Here is a 24,851-nt window from a genome sequence, read left to right as displayed (position 1 = left end):
CTTGTTTAACACTGTATAGAACTCTTAAAGGAATTAGCACACTCATGTACCCCTACCAACACATACAATAATGGCTGAGTTAATAAAAACATCAAATCACAAAGGTTTGTTGCAGATCTCAATAAACAGGATTTGAAAACAAAACAAAAAACAGATATAAACTTCCTTTCATTACATAAGGTGAGCTCCACTTTCAAAAAGACTGATATTAAAACCAATTAAGCCTTGCCTAATGAAATCTTTTTATGACATAAGGACATTTTGCTTCACAAAAAACTGTGGATTTGACATACCTGTAATACTCTTGGGCTCCATCAGAATCACAAAAGTGACAGAAATAGTGGTCTCTTCGCAGGTGTTTCAGCAGCTCATCATTGTCCAGATAACGCTCGTCGCAGAATTTGCATAGTGGGTGACCTTTGTGGGACGTATCATCAGGGTCGCCAGATATCCGATGACGGGCAAGGTCTCTGCGGGAATACCACTTTCGCTCATATGTGAAGTTCTAATAGCAGTGGAGGGAAAAATGATGATTTATGTGATGAAGAAAAATATTCACAACATACCAACTCAAACAGAATTTAGGGCATACAAATGATTCAAATTGTGATGTATATTAAGGGTCACTAACATCTGCTTTGTTCAACGGACTGTAAGGGAGAATGTTTACGTTTTCTGTAACACCCTGGGTGCAAGCATTTTTCGTCTAGAATGCATCTACCTGAGAGTTTTAAGTATTTACCATCAGAAACCGGACATTTCAACCACAAATGCTGTACCAAACGACAGCATGGGTTCCTAGCATGATGTTCTGTTAAGAGTGTATACCACAAAAACAGTAGATGAATACATGATTGAAGAAAAGCTAATTTGCAATGAATGTTCAGCGAGATAAATGCAACATATTGACGACATATCTAGAATTTACATAGGAGGTGAGTCGTTTGGCATTTTCCTTCTTATCTCACGAGATGTCTATTCAGGCTGTATTTTAACTTGTTAAGAGTGGGAGACGTTGATCTCAGGAGGCAGTGCATTGCAGTTATGGGGACCTTGAAGACGAAGAGACTGGAAACAGGACTCAGTGGAAGGTAATTTTTGCTGTGACAAGCAGGATGAGGTTGGCAAATTACTGGACGTGTGTAGCATGCCAAAGTCAGCAAGAAAATTTAGGTAAATTCCATTAACCACAGTGAAAACAACTGTCAATAGCTTGTAGAGTGCCCGCTTAATGAAGGGCAGAAACTTTGAACAGGGGGGAAAGGAATGTTGCTAGAGGTCCACAAGCAGGCGGTTACGATAATGTAATGCCTTTAGGAGTAGAGAATTATTTGAAGCATTAGCACTGAGGAGTGGAACAAAGATGTATTTTTCATCCGTTTAAATACTAAGCAATGTGCCAGTATGTTTGTGGTAATAATAAACACCTCCATATGCATTAAATGTTTGAAAAGAGACTGGATTCTTAGAAGAGCAGTTGAAGGTCATGATGTAGGGGGAAGTGGAGCAAGGTAAAAGAGTAGATGGGATCTGAGAAAGAGGAACGGTAGGGAACCTATATTTTGGAAGAGTTCAAGATCCTTTATTGGATGTAGTAAGTAAATGTGGGAGCACAGAAGAGCGAGGTGCTGTCAGTGTAGAGGAGGAAAGACAAACCAAAGGAGATGATGTAAACATTTTGAGGTTCTTTAGACAAAACATTAGAGGACCTAGACAATTTCTTTGTAGGATTTAAACAAGAAGTGGGATACTGGGGATTTCTAAAAGTTGTAGTCCACTGAGAAATAGAGGAAAGTCACAAATAAGGAAAAACACGGACATGCCATGATGGCTATGCCAGAGGGATTAAAGGGAGGAGAATGAGATGGGTGGTGAATGATGTCAATAGATGCATAAACGTCATGTAAATTGAGAATATGTTTGGCGGTGTGGCGAGCGAGAGAAATAAAGCGGTCAACGAGAGAAAGTGGGTTCAGTCATACTGGGGTTGTAGAAATGAGAATAAAGGTGTTGAGAATAGTTTAAGAAGAAAGGTAAGTACTGAGTAGGTTGAAATCTAGTCATTCATGTATGTTAGAGAAGAAAGGGAAGAGACTTACTGAATGAAAGAGAAGGAAAAGACAGTTAAGTTTTTTCCCCCCAGACATGAATCATAGTGGGTAGATGCAGTACAAGAGTGAAATAGGAAGTTAGACAGAGAAGCATTTTTGAGTGGATTCTGCTTTTGCTTGGAACCCTACGACTGACTCTGCATCAGGTGAAGCATTGCATTTGTAATACTCTACACATTGATAGGCAAAGAAGCTAGAGGTGGCGCAGTCGTTTGTAAATGGGATGACACCAAATAAAGTCTTCCATATTGCCAAAAGATACAAACCGCCTATCAACGCAATAATACAAAGTGAGCCATGGGGCTTCCTGTTGCAACACTGCAAATACATTTTAAGTTTGTAACATATGCATACATTCATCTGCTACTTATGTTGGCTCACAAAAATAGTAAGTCAAGAGTATGTTGAGCCTCCTGTTTATAAAGTTGGAAAACACAAAAGAGAAAGCACCCAAATAGACTAGGATTGCTTTAGTTAGAACTATAAACTTTGGTGTCTAGAAGGGTATGGACACAGACCAGGTTACCAAAATAAAATGGGAAAAATGCAGAATCAGAACACAGTTGTAGCTGCTCTACCACTCAACTATCCGACCTGAAGCAATAACTATGCAACAAAATAGCCATCAATGTATCAGGCCTTGCATGCACCAATCAACAGACCAAAATCTTGACAGCAGCAATGACCAGGCAAAATGTTAATTGCTACTACAAACAGGTGGTACTAAAGTCTTTATTCTTTCATAAGGTCTTCAATACATGAGAGGAGCCCGAAAAGAAAAAAACAATGAATATCTTTTTCTGTACCTTCAGTCGATACACAAGTGCAGCTTTAAGATAGAAGAGCTATAGGAGTCCCAGACACTCTTTAACACAACACATGAAGACAACTTTTATTTGAATAGTTGGTCTTTTAGCAGAATGGAAGTTCACTGAGCTGAGTATAGTGTTATCCACCCAAAAAAGAACAGATTCTTCAATAGAGGACGTACAGAATTTGAAAAAACATATGGCGAAAACCCAACGAGTGGCAAACTAAAGTTATGGTTACACTGAAACCTCTAATTATTGCTAGCAACCCTTACTCTTCCCTTAATCCAGGCACCAAATAAAGGGGTAGAAGGAAATGTTTCAGAAAGATGGAAACGCTTTAGAGAGAGAGCAAGAGGGGAAAAGAGATAGAGGGAAACACTGGGGGAGAGAGGGTGAACTGAGGTGAAGAGTAGCAAGAGCTGGAGGAATGGAGGGAAATAAAAATAAAAACTTAGTTGCACTATAACATCTGAGCAGAGCCCCATAGTATGGTGGGACTTCTAAAATCTGAACCAAATCTCTGCATTGTCAGGTCACTAGTACACCACCATGAAAACATGCTGACCAAACACTTACCCAGAGGTTGCAAAAGTGCTAATTACCACAAGTGTATTATACTAATTGCTGTCCATTAAACCTAAAAAATGTTCCACAGCACCAGAGAAACAGAAAGGTCAGAGGGGAATATGTACATTCAAGCACACTTTGGCTTGGGAATTGGGATCATTTCTCATCAAGTATATGAACAATCTTACCCAAAAAGGAGAAACTAAACCAGAGTGCAGGTCAAAAACTAAATATTGTACAGGAACCCTCTTTGTGAAACTGAACCCATCATAATTTTTGGGAAAAGTCCAGGGGGGTACTTGTTCTTCTATTCAGTTTATTTCCTAAGCAAGACTTCACAAGTCAAGGACATGGTCCACAGAAGCCTATCTGATCTCAGAGTGCTGTTTTTCCTGAGTTCTTTTGTTCTGAACGCTTACTTGTACATTTGCACTGCTGTCAATTGGCAAATTAAAAGGGGGGGGGGGGTTGGTTCTCCTGAAGCCAGGAGCATCTCGCAGATTGCAGGGAGGTTGGGAAAAACTTGATCCCTTCTTTTTTTCATATATTAAAAATCCAGTCTCTAAAATCATTTACTTATATATTATTATTCCTAAGATCAAATGTTCAAATGAAACACTGCTTGAAATATTTGACAAAATACATTATACAAAAGGAAATAATAGACTAACAGTAAAGCAATAATTCACTATGAAGCGATTACACTGGCAGTCAAAGGTGGACCAATAGAAAATACTATTTTCGGACTTGCTATAAGCCATACATTGGGAGAGGTATCTGGAAGAGAACAGATATCACAGAAGAAGAACAGACACCTGTGTAACTATCCAGGGAAGCATAATTAGGCTAGCACTGTGAGCTTCCCCAGAAAAGAGTGCTAGGCAGACCATTGAAAATATGCAAGCACAACTCACCTTCAGGTTGTTCACACAAAGCCTACAGCAAAAGAGTTCGTGCTGTTTCCTCATGTGCTGCTCCAAATCCATGAACGTGTGAAAAGGACGAGCCTCTGCACACATTAAGCACTCATGCTGCAGCAGCTTCCTGTGGATTCAAAACACGATCGAATGTCAAACTGACATGGTGTCATAATAATAAAAAGAAGAGAGCAAACACAATGAAGTAATTTAACATTAAATAATGTCCATGGCCTCTAAATGGAAAGGGTGACAGGAAAAGGCATCCACACGACACAAGAGCACGCTATACTAACTTCTTGGGTAAAAAACAAAAGAATCTGAGGCTGCATAAAAAGGCGAGTGGGTATAATAACAAGAAGAACATGAAATTAAAACGCAGCCAACGTTTGTTGGTAAAACCATATCTTAGCATTTGTAATCACTTGCAGCTAATTCGTTTTAGAAAGTCATGCCAAGAGATATTGTAAATTTCGTTATTCCTTGCCATAAAGGCAAAAACAAGTCCCTGCATATTGACTCGTTCATGGAGAGGCAAGTGGCCAGCCACTTTGTTCTTAGAAAATTCTAAAAAGAAGGGTCCACCTTATCACCTAGTTTCAGCATGCTTCCTCACAAACTGCCAGGGCAACACTTTTATAGTTATGCAAATCCCCTGGTTTATCTGGCGGAGTCACTGGGGGCTAGGGTGATGGCCTATGTGGATGACACGCAGTTACTGTTTACTTGGAGAAGGGGTGAGGACTCGGTCAACACGGCTCAGCGCTGTCTCTCCGCGGTGTTTCGCGGGTTGGCCAATGCACAACTTAAAGTGCAATGAGGAGAAGTCCGAGGTGCTCCTGTTTGGAACTTTCCCTGCGGGTTTCCGAACCAGACTGTGGCCCACGGACTTCCCACCTCCCCAATCAGATAAGGGCCTTGCAAAAAACATGGGTGTCTGGTTCGAAGAAAATGTGAATTTTGCGACATGTCAAAAAACTTACAGGGACCTGTTTTGGCATACTTAAACCCTGCGCAAATTCCTCCCCCTTCTGCCGGTTGAGGCTAAAGAAACTGTAGTCCGGGCATTGATCCTCTCCCGGCTGGATTACTCCAATGCGCTTTTAGTGGGATGTCCAGGCTATCTGATAAAAAAACTGCAGGTAGTTCAAAATGCGGCTGCGCGTCTCCTTCGGGGTCTTTCCCCCAGGCAGAGCGTGCGGGCCCTTCTCCGCCACCTTCATTGGCTCCCAGTTGAGGCCCGTTTGAAATTTAAAATGCTGGTTATTGTCCATCGGGCCGTGTATGGATTGGGCCCACTATATCTACAGAAGCGCTTTTCTTTCTATATTCCTCCCAGGACTTTGCGGTCCTTGGGCCAACTTCTTATTCAGAACCCGCGCTTTTCACGCCAGAGGCTAGGGGGGCTGCTCTTTCACCCGTAAGGCTGGTCTAGCCTGGAATGAGCTTCCTCTTGCTCTCAGGAGGATTGCGGATCCGGCTGTCTTCAAAAAGAACCTAAAACACTACTATTCTGAGCCCATTTTTTTAGAGGTTCTTCCTGTTCAGCTGGTGGTGGGGGCTTAGGGTAGCAGCGCCGGGATACTCTGAGTAGCTGAGCGCTTTAGAAATGTAGTATAACATAACATATGCCATTTTTTGACAATGTTCGTGTATTTTTAGGGAACAGGATTGCAAATAATTCTCAGAATAGTGTTCCTAGGACCAGACTATTGCTCGGCATTGCAATGTATGCTTAATCTTTCAGATGAAGTGAGTGATGCCATTGTCTTTCATAAGTTTCAACATAACACTTCCATAGTTTTCTGTAAAAGGTTTTTCAGCAAAATCCTTATATTTAAACCCATTCAGAAAGCAAATGCTACTCTGATTTCAGATGAGTCAAGCTATTACTTTTGAAACTATGAAGTTATTAAATTAAAAAAATAATTTGAAATGCACAGAACCACAACTCGCGAATCCATTTTCAACAAAACGGACGCATTATTTTATTGTGACAAAATGCAAGTATAGTTTACAGCAGAGAGCTTTATCTAGTACACAGCCTACGAAACAAAATTATCACTCACACTCAAATGAAGATTTGGCAAGACTACAAAGGATGTAGCAAGAAGGAGAAATGTGTAAACTGAAACTCTGTTTGGAAAACATCCTCATTTTAGAAAGAACCAAAAGCAGTTTCAGCAGTACAGGCACAAGACAGAAACATGAATACCTGCACATTCAGTGTTAGCTCTCAGGATCGTTGAATCACTCCATCAAAGCAGCAGATGAATGCATAATTCAGGGTGGCATGTTGTCATGGTGATAACTAGTTAGGCATCAGGTCTCTCCATGCATGCAGGTCATCCTCAAGATTCTCATTAGTAGGAGTCCTGATAGTATGCATTTCTTCCACCATTAGTATGAATTTCTTCCATCCAAGGTCAGTCATGGATATCTTCAATCCACAAATGGATTAAGAGGGCTGCAACCAATGAATTGCCATGCACGGTTTGTCGAGAAAGAGGCAGAGGACTGTCAATGTATAAACATATTCCCCCTTGTTGCTACTGGAATCGATCCTAGCAAGCATTGCCAAGGAAAACATTCAACAATCGGACCATTGGGTTTTTTAGAGCAACATAGTCCACTGTAGTATAAAAGGCCATGTAGAGAAACTCAATCTTTTCCACAACGTGGGCATGTTCATGGGCGTTCACCTGCTGAAATGGATGGAAGCAGAACCTAAAGGACATCTGAACAGACTAATGGATGAAGAGGAAGAGAGAAAGAGGGAGGAAGTCATAGAAAGTGTGTGTTTTTATTAGTATTATTAATTTGTCTGGAAAAGAGGAAGATGTTTATGTAATTTGTTGAACAAACATACACCAAAAGGTATCTTGGCGCTAAAGGAGGTTGGGTAAACAGCCAGGGTTTCAATTGGCATTGATCTGATGATGCTCTGAAGGGAATTCCAAAGTTTGGGGCCTAACATGGAAAAGTGAGAGCCACCCATTCTCTTGAATCTAGGAATGGTTAGCAGATTCATTGAAGCAGATCTTTTCGATTGGGGAGATATGGTGAGATCTTAGAGGAGATTAATTTAGGGCCCCTGTTACGGAGTGCATTGAAAATTATGCAGCCTGTCTTGAACATGGACCGCTGAACGACTGGGAGCCAGTGCAACTGCTTCATCAATGGCTTTGTATGGCAGCGTCTTGTTTGATCGAATATTAATCTGGCAGCTTGGTTTTGTATCAGCTGCAGTCTGTGAGTTTGGTTAGCTGGTAGGCCCAGATAGAGGGCATTGGCATAATCCAGCCTGGACATAATTATGGCTAGCATGATCATTGTACTTGCCTGCTTCGTGAAGAATCTCCTAATTTTCATGAAATTTCTTAGCTGGTAAATACATGAAGATGTAACCAGGTTAATCTCTGCGTGCATCGATAGGTTGGCATCAATTTGGATGCCCACGCTCTTTACAGAGGTCTCAGGTGTGGGTGGAGTGCCCAGAGTGGCTGGCCGCTGATCTGACATCCAATGGTGGAGTCTGTCATTGGCAATGATTATCTCTGTTTTATCAGAGTTCAATTTGAGGTGATTATGGCACATCCAGTCTTTAATAAATAGCATGGTGCTATGAAAAAATACTTTAGAATCCTTGGTCTCATCTATGGGGAAAATCAACTGCATGTAGTCTGCATAATTATAAACCTTAACCCTCATGTGTTGGAGAGAGTGGATCAGGGGGCTGATATAGAGGTTGAACAAATGGGGGGGGGGACGAGCCCTGGGGTACACCGCAGGTAGTATTTACCCTGGCCGAGTTAAATGGTGTTAAGCCTTACAGACTGGGTGCGATCCCCAAAAATGAGATCATACAGTCCAGGGCCGTTCCTCTCAGGCCTGCTGCTGCCATTCTATCCGCTAATATTGTGTGATCCACAGTACCAAATGGCAGCAGACCAATGCCTGCGTGCAACCCTTGTCTGCACCCTCCTTTAGGTCATCTACTACACTTAGGATGACTGCTTCGGTTGAGTGTAGTGGCCGAAAACTTGTCTGGTGGGGGTCCAGGAATTTAGTATCTTCAATGAAGGCACATAGGAGATTTGCTACATGTGTTTCGAGAATTTTTGCAGGGTATGGTAGGAGTGATATGGGTCTATAGTTGCTCAGTTGGCTGGGATCTACTCCTGATTTCTTTTGAAGTGGGACTATCACTGCCTCTTTAAAAAGCCCGTGGAACCATGCCTTGCTCCAGGGATAGATTGAGCAGGGAGAGAACGGTTTCTGGGAAATGAGAAAATATGTATTTTTGTATAGAAGAGGGGCAAGGGTCATTGGGCGAGCCAGACTTTACCTTATTACTTAGTTCAGCCAGTCGGTCTAAGGTAGAACGTAGAAAGATTTACTGGATTGGTGAGTTGCTGGTGTGCTTTCCAGTACTGTGAACTGAGGGAGATGGAGTGTTGTATTGCCTTAATTTTGTTCACAAAAAAAGGCGTTCAGGTCGTCACATAATGCTTGGGAAGCGGTAATATTTGGTGTGATTCTATCAGGGTTGGATCGTTCTTTTACTATCTTAAAAATATCTTTGGATTTATTCTCTGAACTGAGAACTCTATTCGTGAAGAAGGTTGTTTTTGCCTCCACAATAGCAGCTTTGTAGTCAATGAGAGCTTTTTCATATGTCTTCCTTGCTACAGGGGAGTAGCTTCTCCGCCATTTCCGTTCCGCCTGACGGGTTTTAAGCTTTGCTTCTTTTAGCTCAACTGTAAACCATTTAGAGGCCTCATGCAACTTTCTTTCCTTTGTAAGGGGGCAAGAATTTCGCTTGCTCTTAATTGCCAGTTGGTGATATCTGTCTCTAACTCGTCTACGTTAACTGCTCCAGGTGGAAGGGTATATTTCAGGGTGTTATGGAATTCTGGCAACTTGATACAGTTCAAGTTCCTGGTCAGTATTTTTGGACCGGGCGTGGGTTTGGCTACGGTAAAGTGTATTAAATAGTGGTCTGACCAGAAACAAGACTTAATAGTTAAGTTGTGGATCAAGAGGTTGGTGGTCCACAAATGATCTAATGCGTGTCCTTTAATATGTGTGGGCTCTGTTATGTGTCCTTCTAGATTTAGATTTTCCAGTAGGCCTAGTAAGTCCTTAGAGTCCCAACTTCCCTTTTCTTCATTAAACCAGCAGTTCAAGTCTCCCACTAGCAATGTTTTTGCATAGTCTAGGGTAAGAGGGGCAAGATAGTTTGCTAATTCCTTGGTGAATTCCCCCAATGCAATGGGGGGTCTATAGATCAAAATACACACCAGCGTAAATGTAGGGGAGATTAATTTTAATGTAAGTCTGTCCACCGATGTCACTTCCAGTTGTGCAATAAGGGTCACAGGAGGTTTTTTTTTTAACAACTACAGCTGCCCGCCCCCTCTTTTCCCAGGAGGTCTGTTGGCCTGCAGCAGATAGTAGTTGCCGGGTAGAGCTGCTAAGATATCCGGGGTAGACTCTGTGGTTAGCCAGGCTTCTGTCATAAGTAGTAGATCTGGGGCTTCAGAGTCTAGCAGGTTCAAGATTTCAAGTTGGTGCTGGACCATAGAGCGTGTATTTAGGTACATTATGTTTAGGGGGTATGTCTTTTGGGGTTAGGGGCTTCACCCTCAGTGTAGTGTAGTTGCACTCAATCGGGGGGGTAGGGGGATATCAGGTACAGGGGTGGTCGGTGGTTTGGGCGTTGCAAGTTTGAGAAGGCCATACCTTGCTAGCTTGTTTTTAAGAGTAGGGACGATCTTTTGGATATTCTTAGATGCCAGCGATCGCAGTTCCTTGGAGGAATATTTGAAGAAACGCACAGAGTTGGTGGCCCCAGGCCTAGTCCGGCCGCAGACAGGCCTGCCTTTGGCGCGCCCGATGCGCGCGTCCGCATCCCCATGCTGATTAAGTAGTGGCTGTGTCAGAGCCACTAGAGCGCTATCCGCGTCTGGTCCCTCCTTCCGGCTAAGGCAGAAGTATGCAATGCTGGTAATGGAGTCTGGCCCCCTCCGCATCAAACGAGCAGCAGTTTGCGGCGATATCCATACAACTACTTCGGTCTCTAGGTCAAATCTTAAAGATGTAACTGCTGAAGTGTTTAATACACATACTAACTGTGAATTCAGAATAACAGCATTGTTTCTACTCTGATCACTCAAGTGTATTTTGATACTAGCCTCGAAAGCACAAGTAACAAGTATTTACAATGCAATGGTCTCGGCATTATTAAAGGTAGAGCTATTGACATTGCTCATGACTTTTTTTTTTAAAAATCATAAATAAATAGCATTGTCATTTACATTGCCAATAGCTAAATCGTTAAATAAATGGCATTGTCATTTACATTGCCAATAGCTTAATCGTTAAATAAATGGCATTGTCATTTACAATGCCAATAGCTTAATCGCTCGCAAATGCATGACCTATTACATGACCTATTTTCAATATTGAAACCCAGCAGCTGCTCGCTAATATTGAAAATAATCTCTGTGATCCGTTCCCATTTCTCATATGTGAGGTCCTGTTTTGATCTTAACAAAACTTTTTTTATGGATGTTGCATAAAACAAACACACTTCTTTGCAAAACGTCTGTAATAAACTCTCACACATCACTCACATTAAAATTAATCAAAGGAAAACGGTATTTAAAACAATCTGTTGAAGAATTATTCAAGGTCATCAGGGCAAGACTCTGCAGAACAGCAATAGCTCTATCAGGACCCCCCTGAAAGCCAGGGGCCTTGGGCCAGAGGGCACTTTGCCCCCGCCTTAAAACATCTCTGCTTACACCATATCTGCAAGACCATGAAAAGCCACACCAAGTGGCTTTGCGTTGCCTTGTACATATGGTTTAGCTCTCTGCGCCACCGAGCGTCATAAAAAGTGATGCAGTGCCAACGCCAGTGCTTTTAAATACGCCCCATGGTATGGAGACTATGGAAGAGAACAGCTTGGTGCCATATGTTAATGAACCAAGCGCTGAGGGGTTTCATATTTTTGATAATTGGCATGAGAACTTACCAGCAAACTGTGCCTCCCACCGCCACCCCATAAATATTGAGTAGAGTTTGGATGAATAATAAAAACACCAGCCCTGCCAAGTGTCACATATCTTGTGTTATAAGAAAGTATTTTGTCACTGTACCGCATTACCGCAATTAAAAGCATTGTCACGCAAATAAGCTTATTAAAAAGACCAACAGCACCACCCCAGGAAGAGACGCACTAGTAATATAATACATAATAAAAAAGCGGCCTGCCAGTGCGCTAAAAGTGTCTTGCTCTGCCTAAGCCTCTGACATTTTTCTCTCACAATAGCGAAAATTAATCAGGCTCCATTATCCGGCATCAGATCTGAGGAAAAGCGCGAAGGGCCAGACCCAGTTGTACAGCCAGTCCACCAGGTCAGCCAGCCAATGGGCGGCGCCTCCTCCCCCCAGCCAGAACAGATTTAACAGCTTCTGACCCAGGCAGTCGGACAAGGGGCGAGCTGAGCTGACTCAAGTTCCAGGGGGTTTCTCCGCTAATTTAGTGCTGGGGCTAAAATCAACTCCCCTTCCCCAGTCTCATCAGGATGCTTCTTCCCCAAGCGACTTGTCTCCCGGCCCTAGTTGTACAGCCAGACCCCTGCCGCCCCTGGATGATAAGTCAACAACTTCACCTGACCACCAGGTGTGTTTGTTAAGTGTTGGGTGGGGGCGGGCACAGTGTCCATCCTGGCGCGCGCAAATATTTAAATATTAAAAAGCACCACCCCAAATCACCAGTCCAACTTCCCCATCCCTGTCTGAGCAGCCATCTTGAACGCGGCTCCTCAGATCTGCAGAGCTAGAGGGAGTCCTGACTCACAACAGACTGAGGTACGGGCCTGCGGTCCGAGCTGGAGCCTGCCCAGCCAGCAAGTGGCTCACCAGAGCAGCAATTTAAGGCAGCGAGAGGTAATCAATCAACAAGGGCACCAGGCAGAGGTGGCAGCTGTGCCTGGCGGCACTGCAACATTTGAAAGGAGAGTGGTGGTAGTAGTGGCCATGCCAAGAGTTTCTTAGCTTCCCAACTTATGCTATGGTGGTGGAGGTGGTCGTCGTAATGATAAAAGCAGAGTTAGGATGAGCTCTCCCGCAGTATTCACCACTAGAAGCATAGTCAGTTGGTAGGTGGCCAATGGATGAGGCCTTAATAATCACTGGGCGAGCGGTGGCAGAGGGTGGCTGGGCGTCGGATGACATCAGGACTGTTAATGGCTCTCCGTGATATTTCTAATTTTTATACTGGAAGGGGACTAGACTTCATTGATGCTGCTCACGAGAAAGTGCCAGCCTTAGTCGTAGAAATGTCACTTATAGTTAATCACACTGAAATGGTGAAACTGTCACACATAGCAGCCATCTGTAACATTGGAAGCTATGAAACACCCTTGCATGTTTTTAAATATGCCTGAAATTCAAAATCTCTCCAACATTCTCCGGCGCTGGGCAATTAGGATAGACTTCCCGCCGTCAGTGTCTGTAAATGGTCCCTTTGTCTCTGGTCTGTGTTTCAACACGTCTAACTTCCACCTGTGCACTTCTCAGGTAATCATTGCAGCGCCAGACAAACCCGCAACTAACATTCCAGGAAACATCAAGCATGTCCTGGGCGGTTCGCAAGGCGATGACAGACCTACGCAACCAACACAGGTGGCCGCCCTGGTATTCCAGGTTTAAAACTGCGCCCCTCCATTTACCAGAACAACGCAGGGAATGTGAGCCGCCAGGAAGTAGATGCTGCCTCGGAGATCCGTAATGTATGACTGGCCTGGGGACGCAAAAAACGGTGACATTCAGGGAGATTACGGACGGACAATGGAGTCGGATATGCTTAGTTAGAGCTCCGTTGCTGGCTCCCATTTCCCAGCTACAAACATCCGACACAGCAGTTTCTCGGGACCAGTGGCCTGCTCCGTCGGGCCCCGGTCCAACCTGTAAAATGCAAAACAACAGTACCTGTGGCGCGCTGTGAAGTCTGGAGCCGCCACAGACGCCCGGGCCCGCGTTTGGAGCCAGACAGCAGCGAGGTACTGAGTGGAAGTTAAGGAAGCCCAGCGGAAGTCTTCCCACAAGGCTGAGGATGCACCCCACCCAGTAGGCTGCGATACGCAGCGGCGAGAGGCGCTTCTGTTACACTGGAACCCTGCTGGACATTGACAGGGCCTGGGGGAGGGGGGTGGGATCGACCGGAGCCCCAGCCAACCCACCGGCATCAAGCTGGGGATCTACGTCGGAATCTTTATAATGTGCACTGGAACCAAAATGGCACACAGGCAGCCCAGAGCCCGGATTCATCTTTTAAAGTGCACCCAGACTCAGAAGCACACGGGGACGGTGCCGGAGGCGTGTCGGGACCAAGTGAGTCTCCGATAAATAGCAGAGCGGTACTGGAAAGAGAACGGCACCAAAAAAAATGGCGTCCGCAAACACCCGAACAATTTCGGATTCGGGGGCGTGTTTAGGCGTTCTGAGTGACGGCTGACGTCACAGGGCGAAAGAACGCCAAAAACACGCCCCCGAATCCGAAAGAGACGGGGCTTGTTTCGAGTGACTCCCTTCTCCTCCAATGGCTGGCCTCCGTTTAGGAAGCCAGCCAATGGAGGAGAGGTGGAGTACAGAGGCGGGTTCAAGCACCCATCTCAAAGACATTAAATCTCTTCCCGGAAGCTGGCAAGCCAGCCTTCCTGTCCAAGACCTAAAAAGCAATGCAGAAACACTCAAATATGTTATAACTGTATCAGCGAATCAGATTAAGTTAGGAACAGAAGACAAATACAGACTGTTCCTCTTTTCACACTCACGGAACACTACCTATTGCAATTAGCAAACAAATTCAAACTAAATGTGTTTATTACAAACTGATACATCAATTTTTATCGGCTGATCACAAAAATGCACAGATTTATTTCAGCAAGATAGGGTGGAAAGCACAAACAACAGACAGTGCGCTGTAGCAAAAAAAAAAAAAAAAAACAGTACGTCACCCAGCAGCCAAGAACACTAGAGAAACAAGTTCACAGGTTGCTGGTCACGGAGGACACCATAACTCAAAATAATAATGGCTACTGCTCCAATATAGGGGTGCTTTTCGAAATGGTACTTCTCAACCATCTGAACACCTCTAATACCGAAAGAAGAGAGATTTCAATATAAACAAGACAAGCACTTGCCCATGAATATTATATTCAGGAAAAGGACTGACAATGTGGTAACTGCCTTTAAATGCAGTCTCAAGAAGGTGAGCTGAGGAGTCCACATGATCTTATCACTATGGGATTCAGTAACCGGTGAGAGAATGGAAGCCACAAAGTATCAGGTGACATAGGCCAAGGAGACTTCAGAAAGATAAGGTAAGTGCAAACCCTAGCGTTCCTGCTGTGGACATAGTACTGCAGATACTGTATTACTCATACTACCCACCAATTTACAAATATGAAAACGGACCAAGCGGATAGAAGCCCTACTCGAGGTGGTGTGGAAGTAGAAGTACCATTAGCAACATTATCTGATAATTCAACTAAAAAGTAGAGTTCCTCAACTTTTATAATGAGATTCTGACAGACAACAACATAGTTATCAAGGAGATACTGCCAAGGACCCTGCACATGCCAGGGACAGACTTGAAATATATCTTCTAACTCCTTTTGGTTAGGAGAAGATCCTGACAAGAAGAAATACAGAAGCTGACACATTTGAATACTTCTAACCGGTATATAGTTTTATGATTCCCGTAATTAAACAAGTTGTTAGAATTTAGCGAGGCGTTTAAGGCAGAAGAACTTTGAGCCACCCTTTCTTGAACTGCATTCAATAGTTATTAATGGAATAGGCAAAACGATTTCATCTTTATTGGTTAAAGAGGTGTTAGCTAAAAGAGCCCATGCATGGATGGTTATAGGTTCATATGGCCCCTAAGGTTTCAGCCATATTTAGAAGGGTTGAATGAATTAAAACAAAAACTGAAACTTCCCTGGTTTCCGGCTTAGAGTCTGGCAAACTCGTTTTAATTCACTGTCTTGGATGAGACTGTCTAAAGAGACTTCATGTTGTGTTTGTTATTAATACAGGAAAGACGTTTGTCACATTGTTTGTAGCTGCCCAGCCCTAATGGAGGAGAGTAAAAGTTTGTTGAGACAGTATTTTAATCTGAACACTATAAGAACAGGTCTACAAGCAGTTATAGCCTGTCTCCAAGGGGTAGCCTGTCTCCAAGGGGAAGATTTGCTATTTTGTGGAAATCTTTTAAAATGTATATCCATTGCTAAGTCCAAACTGGCAAAGTACGAGCTTTAACGGCCACTGACTGCATTACATGCAGTGTGTATAGGGCCTATTACATTGTGATAGTTTTATTCTGCATAATGAATTTTACTGATATGGGTGATTGAACCTGCTAAATTAGATTGTTCTCACATCGATTATAATTTAGTCTTAGGATAAGAAAGGATTTTAAAAGCATGTTGCACTTTCTCAACTATTTTTCACAAACTATTGTTAAAACATTAATATTGCCAGTAGTATACTGTAGGTGTAATAGCACTAGGAAAGAGCAATAAGGTTTACAAATTGTAAAAATTGTAGACCGGTGCCCTCCCAATTAGTTTTTAAAGTTTAGGGAAATTATTTTGTGGATTTTTACCGACATTTTTTTAAAATACACTTTATTGACGATGTGATAGAGGCAACATGTGCTAAACACCGGACAACCGTTACACTCACCTAATATGTTTCTGAAATTTTAGAAGTAAAGCACACTGGGCAGAATATGATCATGAGGCAGCATGGAATAATACATCCATCATCCGATCCATGCACAGCTGAGATACCATGTCTATCCAGGTAGTCAATGATACACTTTGTATTACTGTAAAAAGAGACTCCTGCCTCCAGGTGATGCTGAACCAGTCTGTTGCATTGGACATAGTCAGCCATAAGTTCCTACTCCTCCACAGCCTTTCCTCTTACTGGCTTCCAATTGTCCTACTTACTGTCTGCTATTCAGCAAGTGGTTGAAATGGTATTTTGCAGGCCCACCCACCATTCGCGTTTTTCTTGAAGCTTTATTTTTGAGCACATCATACTAAAAAAAAAATGGGACCATTTGCTGTACATTCCTGACATCATAATTCATCAGTACATCAAAGACACATAGCTCTAGCTTAAGGAGTCATCACCAGCTGTCATTTACCACCATGAGAACATGTCTCAGGTTATGCATATTGCCTAATCTATCCACTATACAGATCTATGGTTCTGCAGAAACAGATCTTAGTAAAATTACAAATAGCAACCAGTAACCACCAGTCGGCAACTCTATACACTACATCTACTGCCAATCTAGTGCATAATGAGGACCTTCACCACAAACGTAATGCCTCAAAAATATTTGTTTTCTTATGCAGCAGCATCCACCAAACACAAACCAGGCCGTAATGTGAACTTGAAGGCTTGTCACAAGTTATTAGGTCCTTCAGTTATCATATTGACTCTTCTTTCTTCCTCAGGGACTACATCAAGAAGACTCACATTAATTGGCTTTGGCAGAACTTTCTTCCAACTATTAATCAGTTCCTCTCTCCTGCTTACTGCCACGATCATATTGAGGTTATAGGACTATCCAACATTGACAACGGAAATACCCTGACCACATAACCTCAAACATCAACATTGACTTTCTGGACCAGCAAGTAATGTATATGCAAACTTATTGTGTCAAATTTCAAGATACAGACACTTCCATATTATGTTGTCTTGCCTATAAGATTATTAACTCTGGGAACCCAAGACTTACCTGCAGTCTTAACTTCGCTTGGGTGGAGCTCCAGAGGTCACAAATGGAAGAGACAAATAGACTCTTTCCTGATGTACATTCAAACTTGGGAATTACCCCACTACCTGACCGGAGGCTCCCTCATCCTAATCCTAAATAACCTACACACTTTCATGCTCCAGCAGTATTGTCATTGACTCTGTATACTCTCTTTAATGATGCATACCCTAGAGCACAACTGCAGATTCCTAAACTTAATTAGCCTTCCAATGTGAATTTATAAACTACGATCCGAGCCTTCTGTTCTATTTACAGTTGATATTTCCAGTAGGTTTCTTTGGGTGAAAAATGTTCAGCTGTCTTTTTTGTCTCCACCAAGTGATTGTTATGAAGGATGCAAAGATGGAAGTTTGTCAGCTTGGACACAAGGTTATGTAGATTATGTATGTCAGTCATCATGAGAGCACTTTATTGTGTAAAAGATTATGTAATAGGGGAACAAGTGCACACATTGTTAAAGGATTGTTTGTGATCTTAGTTCCATATACACCGCTACTAAATTATAACTTCTATTGGCATTAAAGCACCTCTAACTCAAAGTTGTTAAGTGCAATGTAGTCATTTCAATTAAACTAAACCAGATTCTTGGGCAGGGACCATGACAGACGCGAGTTTCCCTCTTAGAAGTATTTTGGAGATTTATTGTTATGAGTTAGTGAGCATGTTATAAAAATAAACAATCAACATTAACAGACAAGGTTCCCTCTTAGGATTTAAGTATAGTTCTAAACATATGAGCACCTAGCAATTTCAGATAGGACTCATATGATACCCATCTTAATTCAGAAACAACCAAGAGGAGTGGGATCCAGATCTTATTAACTAGACACTAAAAGCATTGCCAGAAAAATAAAAGACCCTTCCATAGCTTCAGCTAAATACCAAAAAACATAGAAGAAACAGGCAAAGTAAAACAAGTGATTCCCAACCTTTACTATTCGGGCTTCGTCCTTTGTTGCTGCTGCCCAATAAGGTTATCATTGTTCTTTTCACACTCTTATCTTTCCATACTTCTTCTGCACTCCCCCTCTTACACCTTCATTTGTTTCTGTTTTATACTAAGATTCCACTTTCCTTTTCATCTTTACTTTTTCCCCAGTATTTCCTGGTTTCTTGCTGTGTTTTTTTTCATATTAGTTTGCCTGTTTGTTTTTTCCTTCCATCTTTTTTCCTTCTTTTTCATGCATCATTCTTTATCTCCGAGGTCTTTTCGTTTTTGCTTTTATCGTTCTTTTTTTTACTGTTTCTTTCTTTCAATTTTTTTAATTTACTTCTTTACAGCCATTTTTAGGTTTCGCCTGCGAACAGCTGCGCAAGCAGCGTTTCGCGCAGGCGAAAAACTTTTGTTTACAAATATGTGGCTTATTCCCGCCTCTGTCTTCCATTGGCTAGCTCCATAAATGGAGGCTAGCCATTGGAAGAGAGAGGCGTCCGTCATTCACCAAGGCGATTCGTGGGCGTTCCTGCAATGTTTTTCTCATCCAGCCCCTTTTAGGACGTCAGTGCGGCGGGGTTTATTTTTTTGCTCGTCGAGGTTTCATTTGGTCATTCCGCGGCCGACTGCCGCCGGAGGAAGTCCAGGTGAGTGATTGTGGCCGTTCCCTCCGCCCCCCCTCCCGCTGTCCGTGTTCCAGTTCCTGCCCCCCCTCCCGCTGTTCGTGTTCCCGCCCCCCCCCTGTCCTTTCCCGCCCCCCCTCCCGCTGTCCGTGCCTTTCCTGCCCCCCCCCCACCTCCTGCTGTCCATGTGTGCCCGTTCCCACCTGCATTCTCTCTTTGCGGGAGGCTTTTAGCAGAATCCTGGCCTAAGCTGCATGGTCCCACTGTACATACATGCACAATGCAGATTGAGTGAATTTGCAGTAACTCTAACCGTGCACGTCTGTGTTCCTTCGGATGTTCACCCTCTCGCAGTGCAGCACTCTCGGCAATGGTGCCCCGATCTGCCCTGATCACTTTGAGGGATATCAAGGTCTTATGTGCTGATGCAGGATTACAGAAATGGAGCAGGTCGCCAATTGCCGACTTTGTTGCACACCACAATCCGAGGGATCCCTGCGTTAGTGAGTAGGGGCAGGCCTGAAGTAGCTGGGCGATGTGGGGTGTGTACTTCTCGCTGGTCTCAGACCGCATGATGGCCGCCGTGATCTTTCGTCCCTGGGGTCAATCGATCCCACCACGATCCGCAGCTGAGATCAGAGGCCTGTGTTGTTGCCTGCAGGACCCACCCGGGCTGTGCCGTCATCAGTTTGCTTCCACCCGCCAACCATCAGGGTGATCGATTGCAGGGTGTCCAGGGGTACTTCTGTGCCTGGTGGTTCTGTATCACATTTGTGCGCCTGCCCCCCGCTCCCGCTGTTTGTGTTCCCGCCCCCCTCCCGCTGTCCTTTCCCGCCCCCCTCCCGCTGTCCGTGCCTTTCCTGCCCCCCCTCCCGCTGTCCATGTGTGCCCGTTCCCGCCCCCCCTCCCACTGTCCAGGTGTGCCCATTCCCACCCCCCCTCTCCCGATGTCCGTTCCCACCCCTGTCGGTGAGCTGATGCATTGAAGCACTGGAGCTGCAATGGTGCACTAGTGCACCCCGGGGTGCACTAGTCTCGCGCGGATCGACACTGAGGCGAAACCGTTGCATTGTAAATGCTTGTTCATTTTGATTCCTCTTTCTTTTCTTATGTATTCTATACAGCTTCCAATATTTCCATACTTACATCGTTCCTACTTTTCTCTGCTCCCTTTTTTCCATGCTTCTCCTTTTCCACTTTCCATTATTTAACTTGCTCTCTACATCCTGGTCACTGTGTTTGGAACACCCTCATAAGCCCAATCATGCTAACCTTTTACATGGTATTTATGGATTCATGGTTTCTGTGCAAAAGTTCTTTAAGTCTCTCATCAAAGTTAAGGAGATGAGCGAATGCTTCGAGGTACCGCAACCTCTAGTATCCCTAAGATTAACATAAAAATATACCTCGAAATAAAACTAGTAATATATTTTGATACCGAGGGAAAACCAGCAATTCCTAAACCACGTCATTGCCAATGAAAGAAAATCAGTGGGCTGCATGGGGGCCAACTAACATGCAAGCAAGTTCTTAGAAAACCAATAGCAAATTTGGCATAAATGGATTGCTTTGACACCAATCACAAAATTGTTATTATCCAAAGACAGGCCAAAAAAAAACAAAAAAAAAAAAAGAAGATTACCTGAATTCGGCGGAAACATTTGCATCCTCAAAGTAAATGTCGTACTTCTTCTCAGATTGCATATTGTGGGTGTCTATCGTTGAAAAAGCAACTCTCTTCTTGACAAAGACCACCTTTAAAACAACCGGAAAAGGCTTTAGTTTACAATAATTTCTCTTTCCACGTTCAGTAAATCTTAGAAAAAGGTCTCTACATTGCCTATACACTAAATTCCATATCACATTAAAATGCACAACGACAAGCTAACATACCCTGGTGAATTTCCCTCTGAATGGTCTGTTTAAAAGTGAGCTTGCCATAGCTTCTTCTTTATGGTTAAGCCTGTACTTGGTGGTTCGCTCATACCTAGATGAAAGCATACTACTAAAATGAGCTCTACTGAAAATAAAACATCTCACAAGTCTGGAGTCTGCCTCACTTCAATTTCAGATTTTCTATGTACCTGTGAGATGGTCATAACAGCATGTTATGCACAGTAAATGTGAGCTGGTATAATCGGAGGTGCGTCAAATACAGGAACCTCAATCAAAACAATACTCCAGGAATTTTTTTCCTGGTGACCAGGAAAAAAATTACATTACCAAATTATATATATGCACACACACACACAACTCATTGACACGTTATTTGGAGCAAGTGCACTAATAAGTGCACATTTATTACTACAGTCCACAGATCAAATTGTAGTGTCTTACCACAGTACAGACCAACTGACATTGGGAAAGCACTTCTGACTGCCACACAGAATGCATGCAACAAATACTTTATACAGGGGACCAAATCTGCTAAAATTCACCAAGTTTAACATCTTCCTGGACCTCCGTCTTGTGGACGGACACTGTACATGTTTGCTTTGTAGTCCAACAAGAATTACAAACCAAACAGCAGGTTTAGCAAACTCTTGCTGACCTCAGCCAGGCCATAGTCAACAGTTCAGGGTATGCATTCATAGAAGTTGGATGTAATATGTGATCAAAAAGCAGAAATTGGCTGAAACAACAACGTTAAAGTGACCATCCATTTACTGTGAAAGACACATTTTATTTACCAATTCATTCTAAAACCACTATAGAGCACAAATTGATGTGTAGACATCAGTTGCAACAAAATTTTATTAATCTAAGATTACAGCAACCATCTATCATCTGAAGAAATGATAACAATTATAAACAAACATAATGTATTAGTATTCACACACAACAGTTGTATAAGAATGTTTCCGACAGTGGTGATGAGTGGCTTTCTGGTGGGGTGGCTTTCATGTGAGGCGTCTTACACTTCTAATATTGCTTGGCAATCTCCTTTTAACCCTACAACCAGAAGCCCACCCCGAATGTGACAATTGGAAAGGAACTTCACCCCTCCCCATAACACAGCGCCATATTAGGTTAATTAAAATATACATTTTTAACAAAAACTCACTTCATAATATGGCAAAAAATGTTGTTTAGGTCAAGATGCAGAAAATAATGATACAAGTAAGCTGTTATTACTTCAGTCTAAGTAATTGCCAAAGACTGCCTTGCTGGATGCACCCATATTCTAGATCTGGCTTTAAATTGCTGTTAAACCCAATTATAGAGAAACAGGCCTCAAATGGGACAAAATTAGGCAAGATCAGTGTAACTAAGCATTTCAAATGTTGATCATTTATCAGCCTTTCAAATTAGTTCATGATTTTTATACCGGGTCACTGCAGTGATACAACTATGACAAACCAAACCATGTGTTGATTAAGCTAGTTCCAGACTTAATTCAATTATGCTATTCTAACAGCCTGCCTAAGACCCGTCGGATCCCGGGGCTCATCCATGTATCCAGTCAATAACATTACGTTAGGTCTAGTAAAAAGCTTTCACATTTTCACCTACCAGACACAGTAAATGTAAATGTACAGGAATGTATATAGCGCAAATCACCAAGCGGTTTCTAAGCGCTTGCTTAGGGAACCCGTCCTGGTATTCCCCTGTGAGATACCCCGGCAGGGTATCCGCAAGGTGAAAGCCAGGCATCCCGCCGCGAGGGGCCGTTGTGGAGATTAAGCAAGCTATTGCCCAGAGTCGCAGAGTGTGAACCCATGAATCAAGTAGGCACCGGAGCGAGAATTGTCGAGTCCATGGACATTTTAGGACTCAAGACCCCGCTGAGCCGGGAATTGAACCCTGGTCCCGGGCTGACCTCTGCTTCCAGGTCTGCCACCTCTAACCAGTGAGCCACACTTCTCCAGTGACAATATTAAGGTTCAATTCCACTTATACGATGGCCAAAATATTCACCTGTATATTGCTAACCGAGGCAATTCTAGATGAGGACAATCTGTGCTATGGATACCAGTTGTAGTCCTTAAGCATCACAAATCAGTAGAGCTTTACATGGTTTTAGTGAAGGAGAAAAACTGAGAATCAACTACGAAAAGGTATTCTTAGAAGATGCCCATTTTCACTGTGCGGCTTCAAAATCAGAATTGTTAGCTTATGTGCATGGGGGAAGGAAGATGTACACTGTTGCAGCAACAGGTGGAAAAGATGCACATGAATCATCTTTAAAGCTAAAGGAAAAAGTTACAAATAAAGAAGGAAGAGGAAGTTTGAGGAAAGCAGATCGATACATTTAAGCAACATCTAACATCCTTTTCTCCTGCAAGGAAAACTAAAAAGGATCTGGGCACAAAGAAAACAACCGATTGAGGCCCATTAGTATGATACATTGTTTAAAAAACAAACTTTAACAATTGTTTCCTATCTAAATGTCAGTTAACTGCATTATAGCACTCATCAGTGAAAATTTGCTCCAATGCCAGTTTGCTGAACCTTGTCAAATTCTAACAGTTATTAGTAATACTTTTCACATGAGACAACTCAATGAATGTGCCAACATGTTGCGTAATCTTTCTAATAGTTTGATGTATTTTAAGGGCAAATAATGACATTGTTATGGGAATTAACCTTGAATTTGTTTATCCTGATCAACCCGAGACATAGTGAAGAGAATTTTCTGAAATCTGTTGCGAGAACTCAAAAGTAAATAATTGGGACGCAATTCGAAAAACAAAACCTGAAAGGGAATTTCACATATATCCAGCCAGCTTACGATTCCATTTATGCTTTCAGGTATAATTTTGGCTCTAGCATACAGCACAAATTTTGAGATGCATTTTAAATTTCAAGAGTGGAGTAGCTGCTTCAGTGTAACGTGTCAATTCAGAGCAGTACTCAATATCAGGTATGGTAGTCCAAGGACAACGTCTGGGTCCAGGTAGTCTGCTGGCTACTTCAAGCACAAACTTTCACCCACAAATGTGTTCATGTAGCAAGAAAATCTGTCATCTTCCAATGTCTGTTCTGCTTTTAATTGAAATCTTTTGTCTTTCATTAGTTGAGATTTTTTCCACAAGGCTTACCAATAAATAAGTGGCCAGAAATCAGGCAGGGAATTATTTTAGAGACATTACAATTTGCTCAGATTTGTAACTGGGACAAAAAACTTGCATTTGCAGAGCACAAGTAACTGAATAAAGGCTACATCCATGTTCTTTTAAGTTGGAGAATGGAACAGTACTAAATTTGGGGTGATCAAAGAATTATTTTACCCTCAAATATAAATGTAATTTCCTCTGAAAACAAGTACCCCTTAAGATGTTGTGAACTAAGCATGTTCAGTAAGTTTTACTGTCTCACTGGTGCGGTTTCATAACTTACCACGGCAGCCAGTGAACCAGTAACTGAATAAAACTGCAGTGACAGCAGCACATTCCTTATCATGACACACTGCTGGCAAGGCAAACTGCAACAGAATACCCTACATTTGCGCTTCACAATGTCTCCCTTCACAGGAAAGCAAGTATCCACTACTACCAGACCTATCACGCTTTCTATTGGTAACTTCCTATACGACACCTGCGGCCATCCTCTATCTATTTTTGCCCAAGATGATTGAAAGCTAGAAAATGTATCCTTAAAATAGTTACCTCTAACAACAAGCGTAAACATTTAGCATACTGAACACTCACCCAGTACTCCTATGGATTTCTAAATCATTTTAGTAGAAAACATTAAAGACTCATGTGTAGCCCCTTCGGTTACAGTAATTTCAGCATAAAACTAACAAAGAATTCGAAAAATAGCAGATAAAAAATAATTTAGAACCTCAGTTTACTAAATATACCAGATGCAATCTAGACCAAATGAGCACAGTGTAGCCAAGGCACAGGAAACTTAATTTTAGTATACTTTTGGGAGTCCTGCCACTTTACAAGTGATGTTGCCCAAGGACATTAAACTGGAAAGTAGACAAAGTGGAAGGCACCACTGGACACCCCAGCTTAGTAAAAGACAATCTTGCCATACAAAAGGAAAACCCAGCATGGGT

At 42.7% G+C, this 24,851-nt stretch overlaps 1 protein-coding gene across 1 annotated transcript in view; it reads right to left on the bottom strand.

Moving 5' to 3' along the window:
• ZNF598 (zinc finger protein 598, E3 ubiquitin ligase) overlaps window positions 1-24,851 on the bottom strand; it is a 187,735-nt gene that overhangs the window by 155,865 nt on the left and 7,019 nt on the right. Inside the window, exons 2-4 of the mRNA XM_078664856.1 lie at window positions 20,484-20,596; window positions 4,405-4,534; window positions 294-505 (exon numbers count right to left, since the gene is read on the bottom strand). Of these exons, the coding sequence (XP_078520982.1) occupies window positions 294-505; window positions 4,405-4,534; window positions 20,484-20,596 (455 nt within the window). The remainder of the gene's footprint in view (window positions 1-293; window positions 506-4,404; window positions 4,535-20,483; window positions 20,597-24,851) is intronic.

The sequence above is a fragment of the Lissotriton helveticus genome, chromosome 10 (genome assembly GCF_964261635.1).
Source record: "Lissotriton helveticus chromosome 10, aLisHel1.1, whole genome shotgun sequence".
NCBI lineage: Eukaryota > Metazoa > Chordata > Amphibia > Caudata > Salamandridae > Lissotriton > Lissotriton helveticus.
The sequence above is the reverse complement of the archived record's forward strand: the minus strand, read 5'-3'. Positions and strand labels throughout refer to the sequence as shown.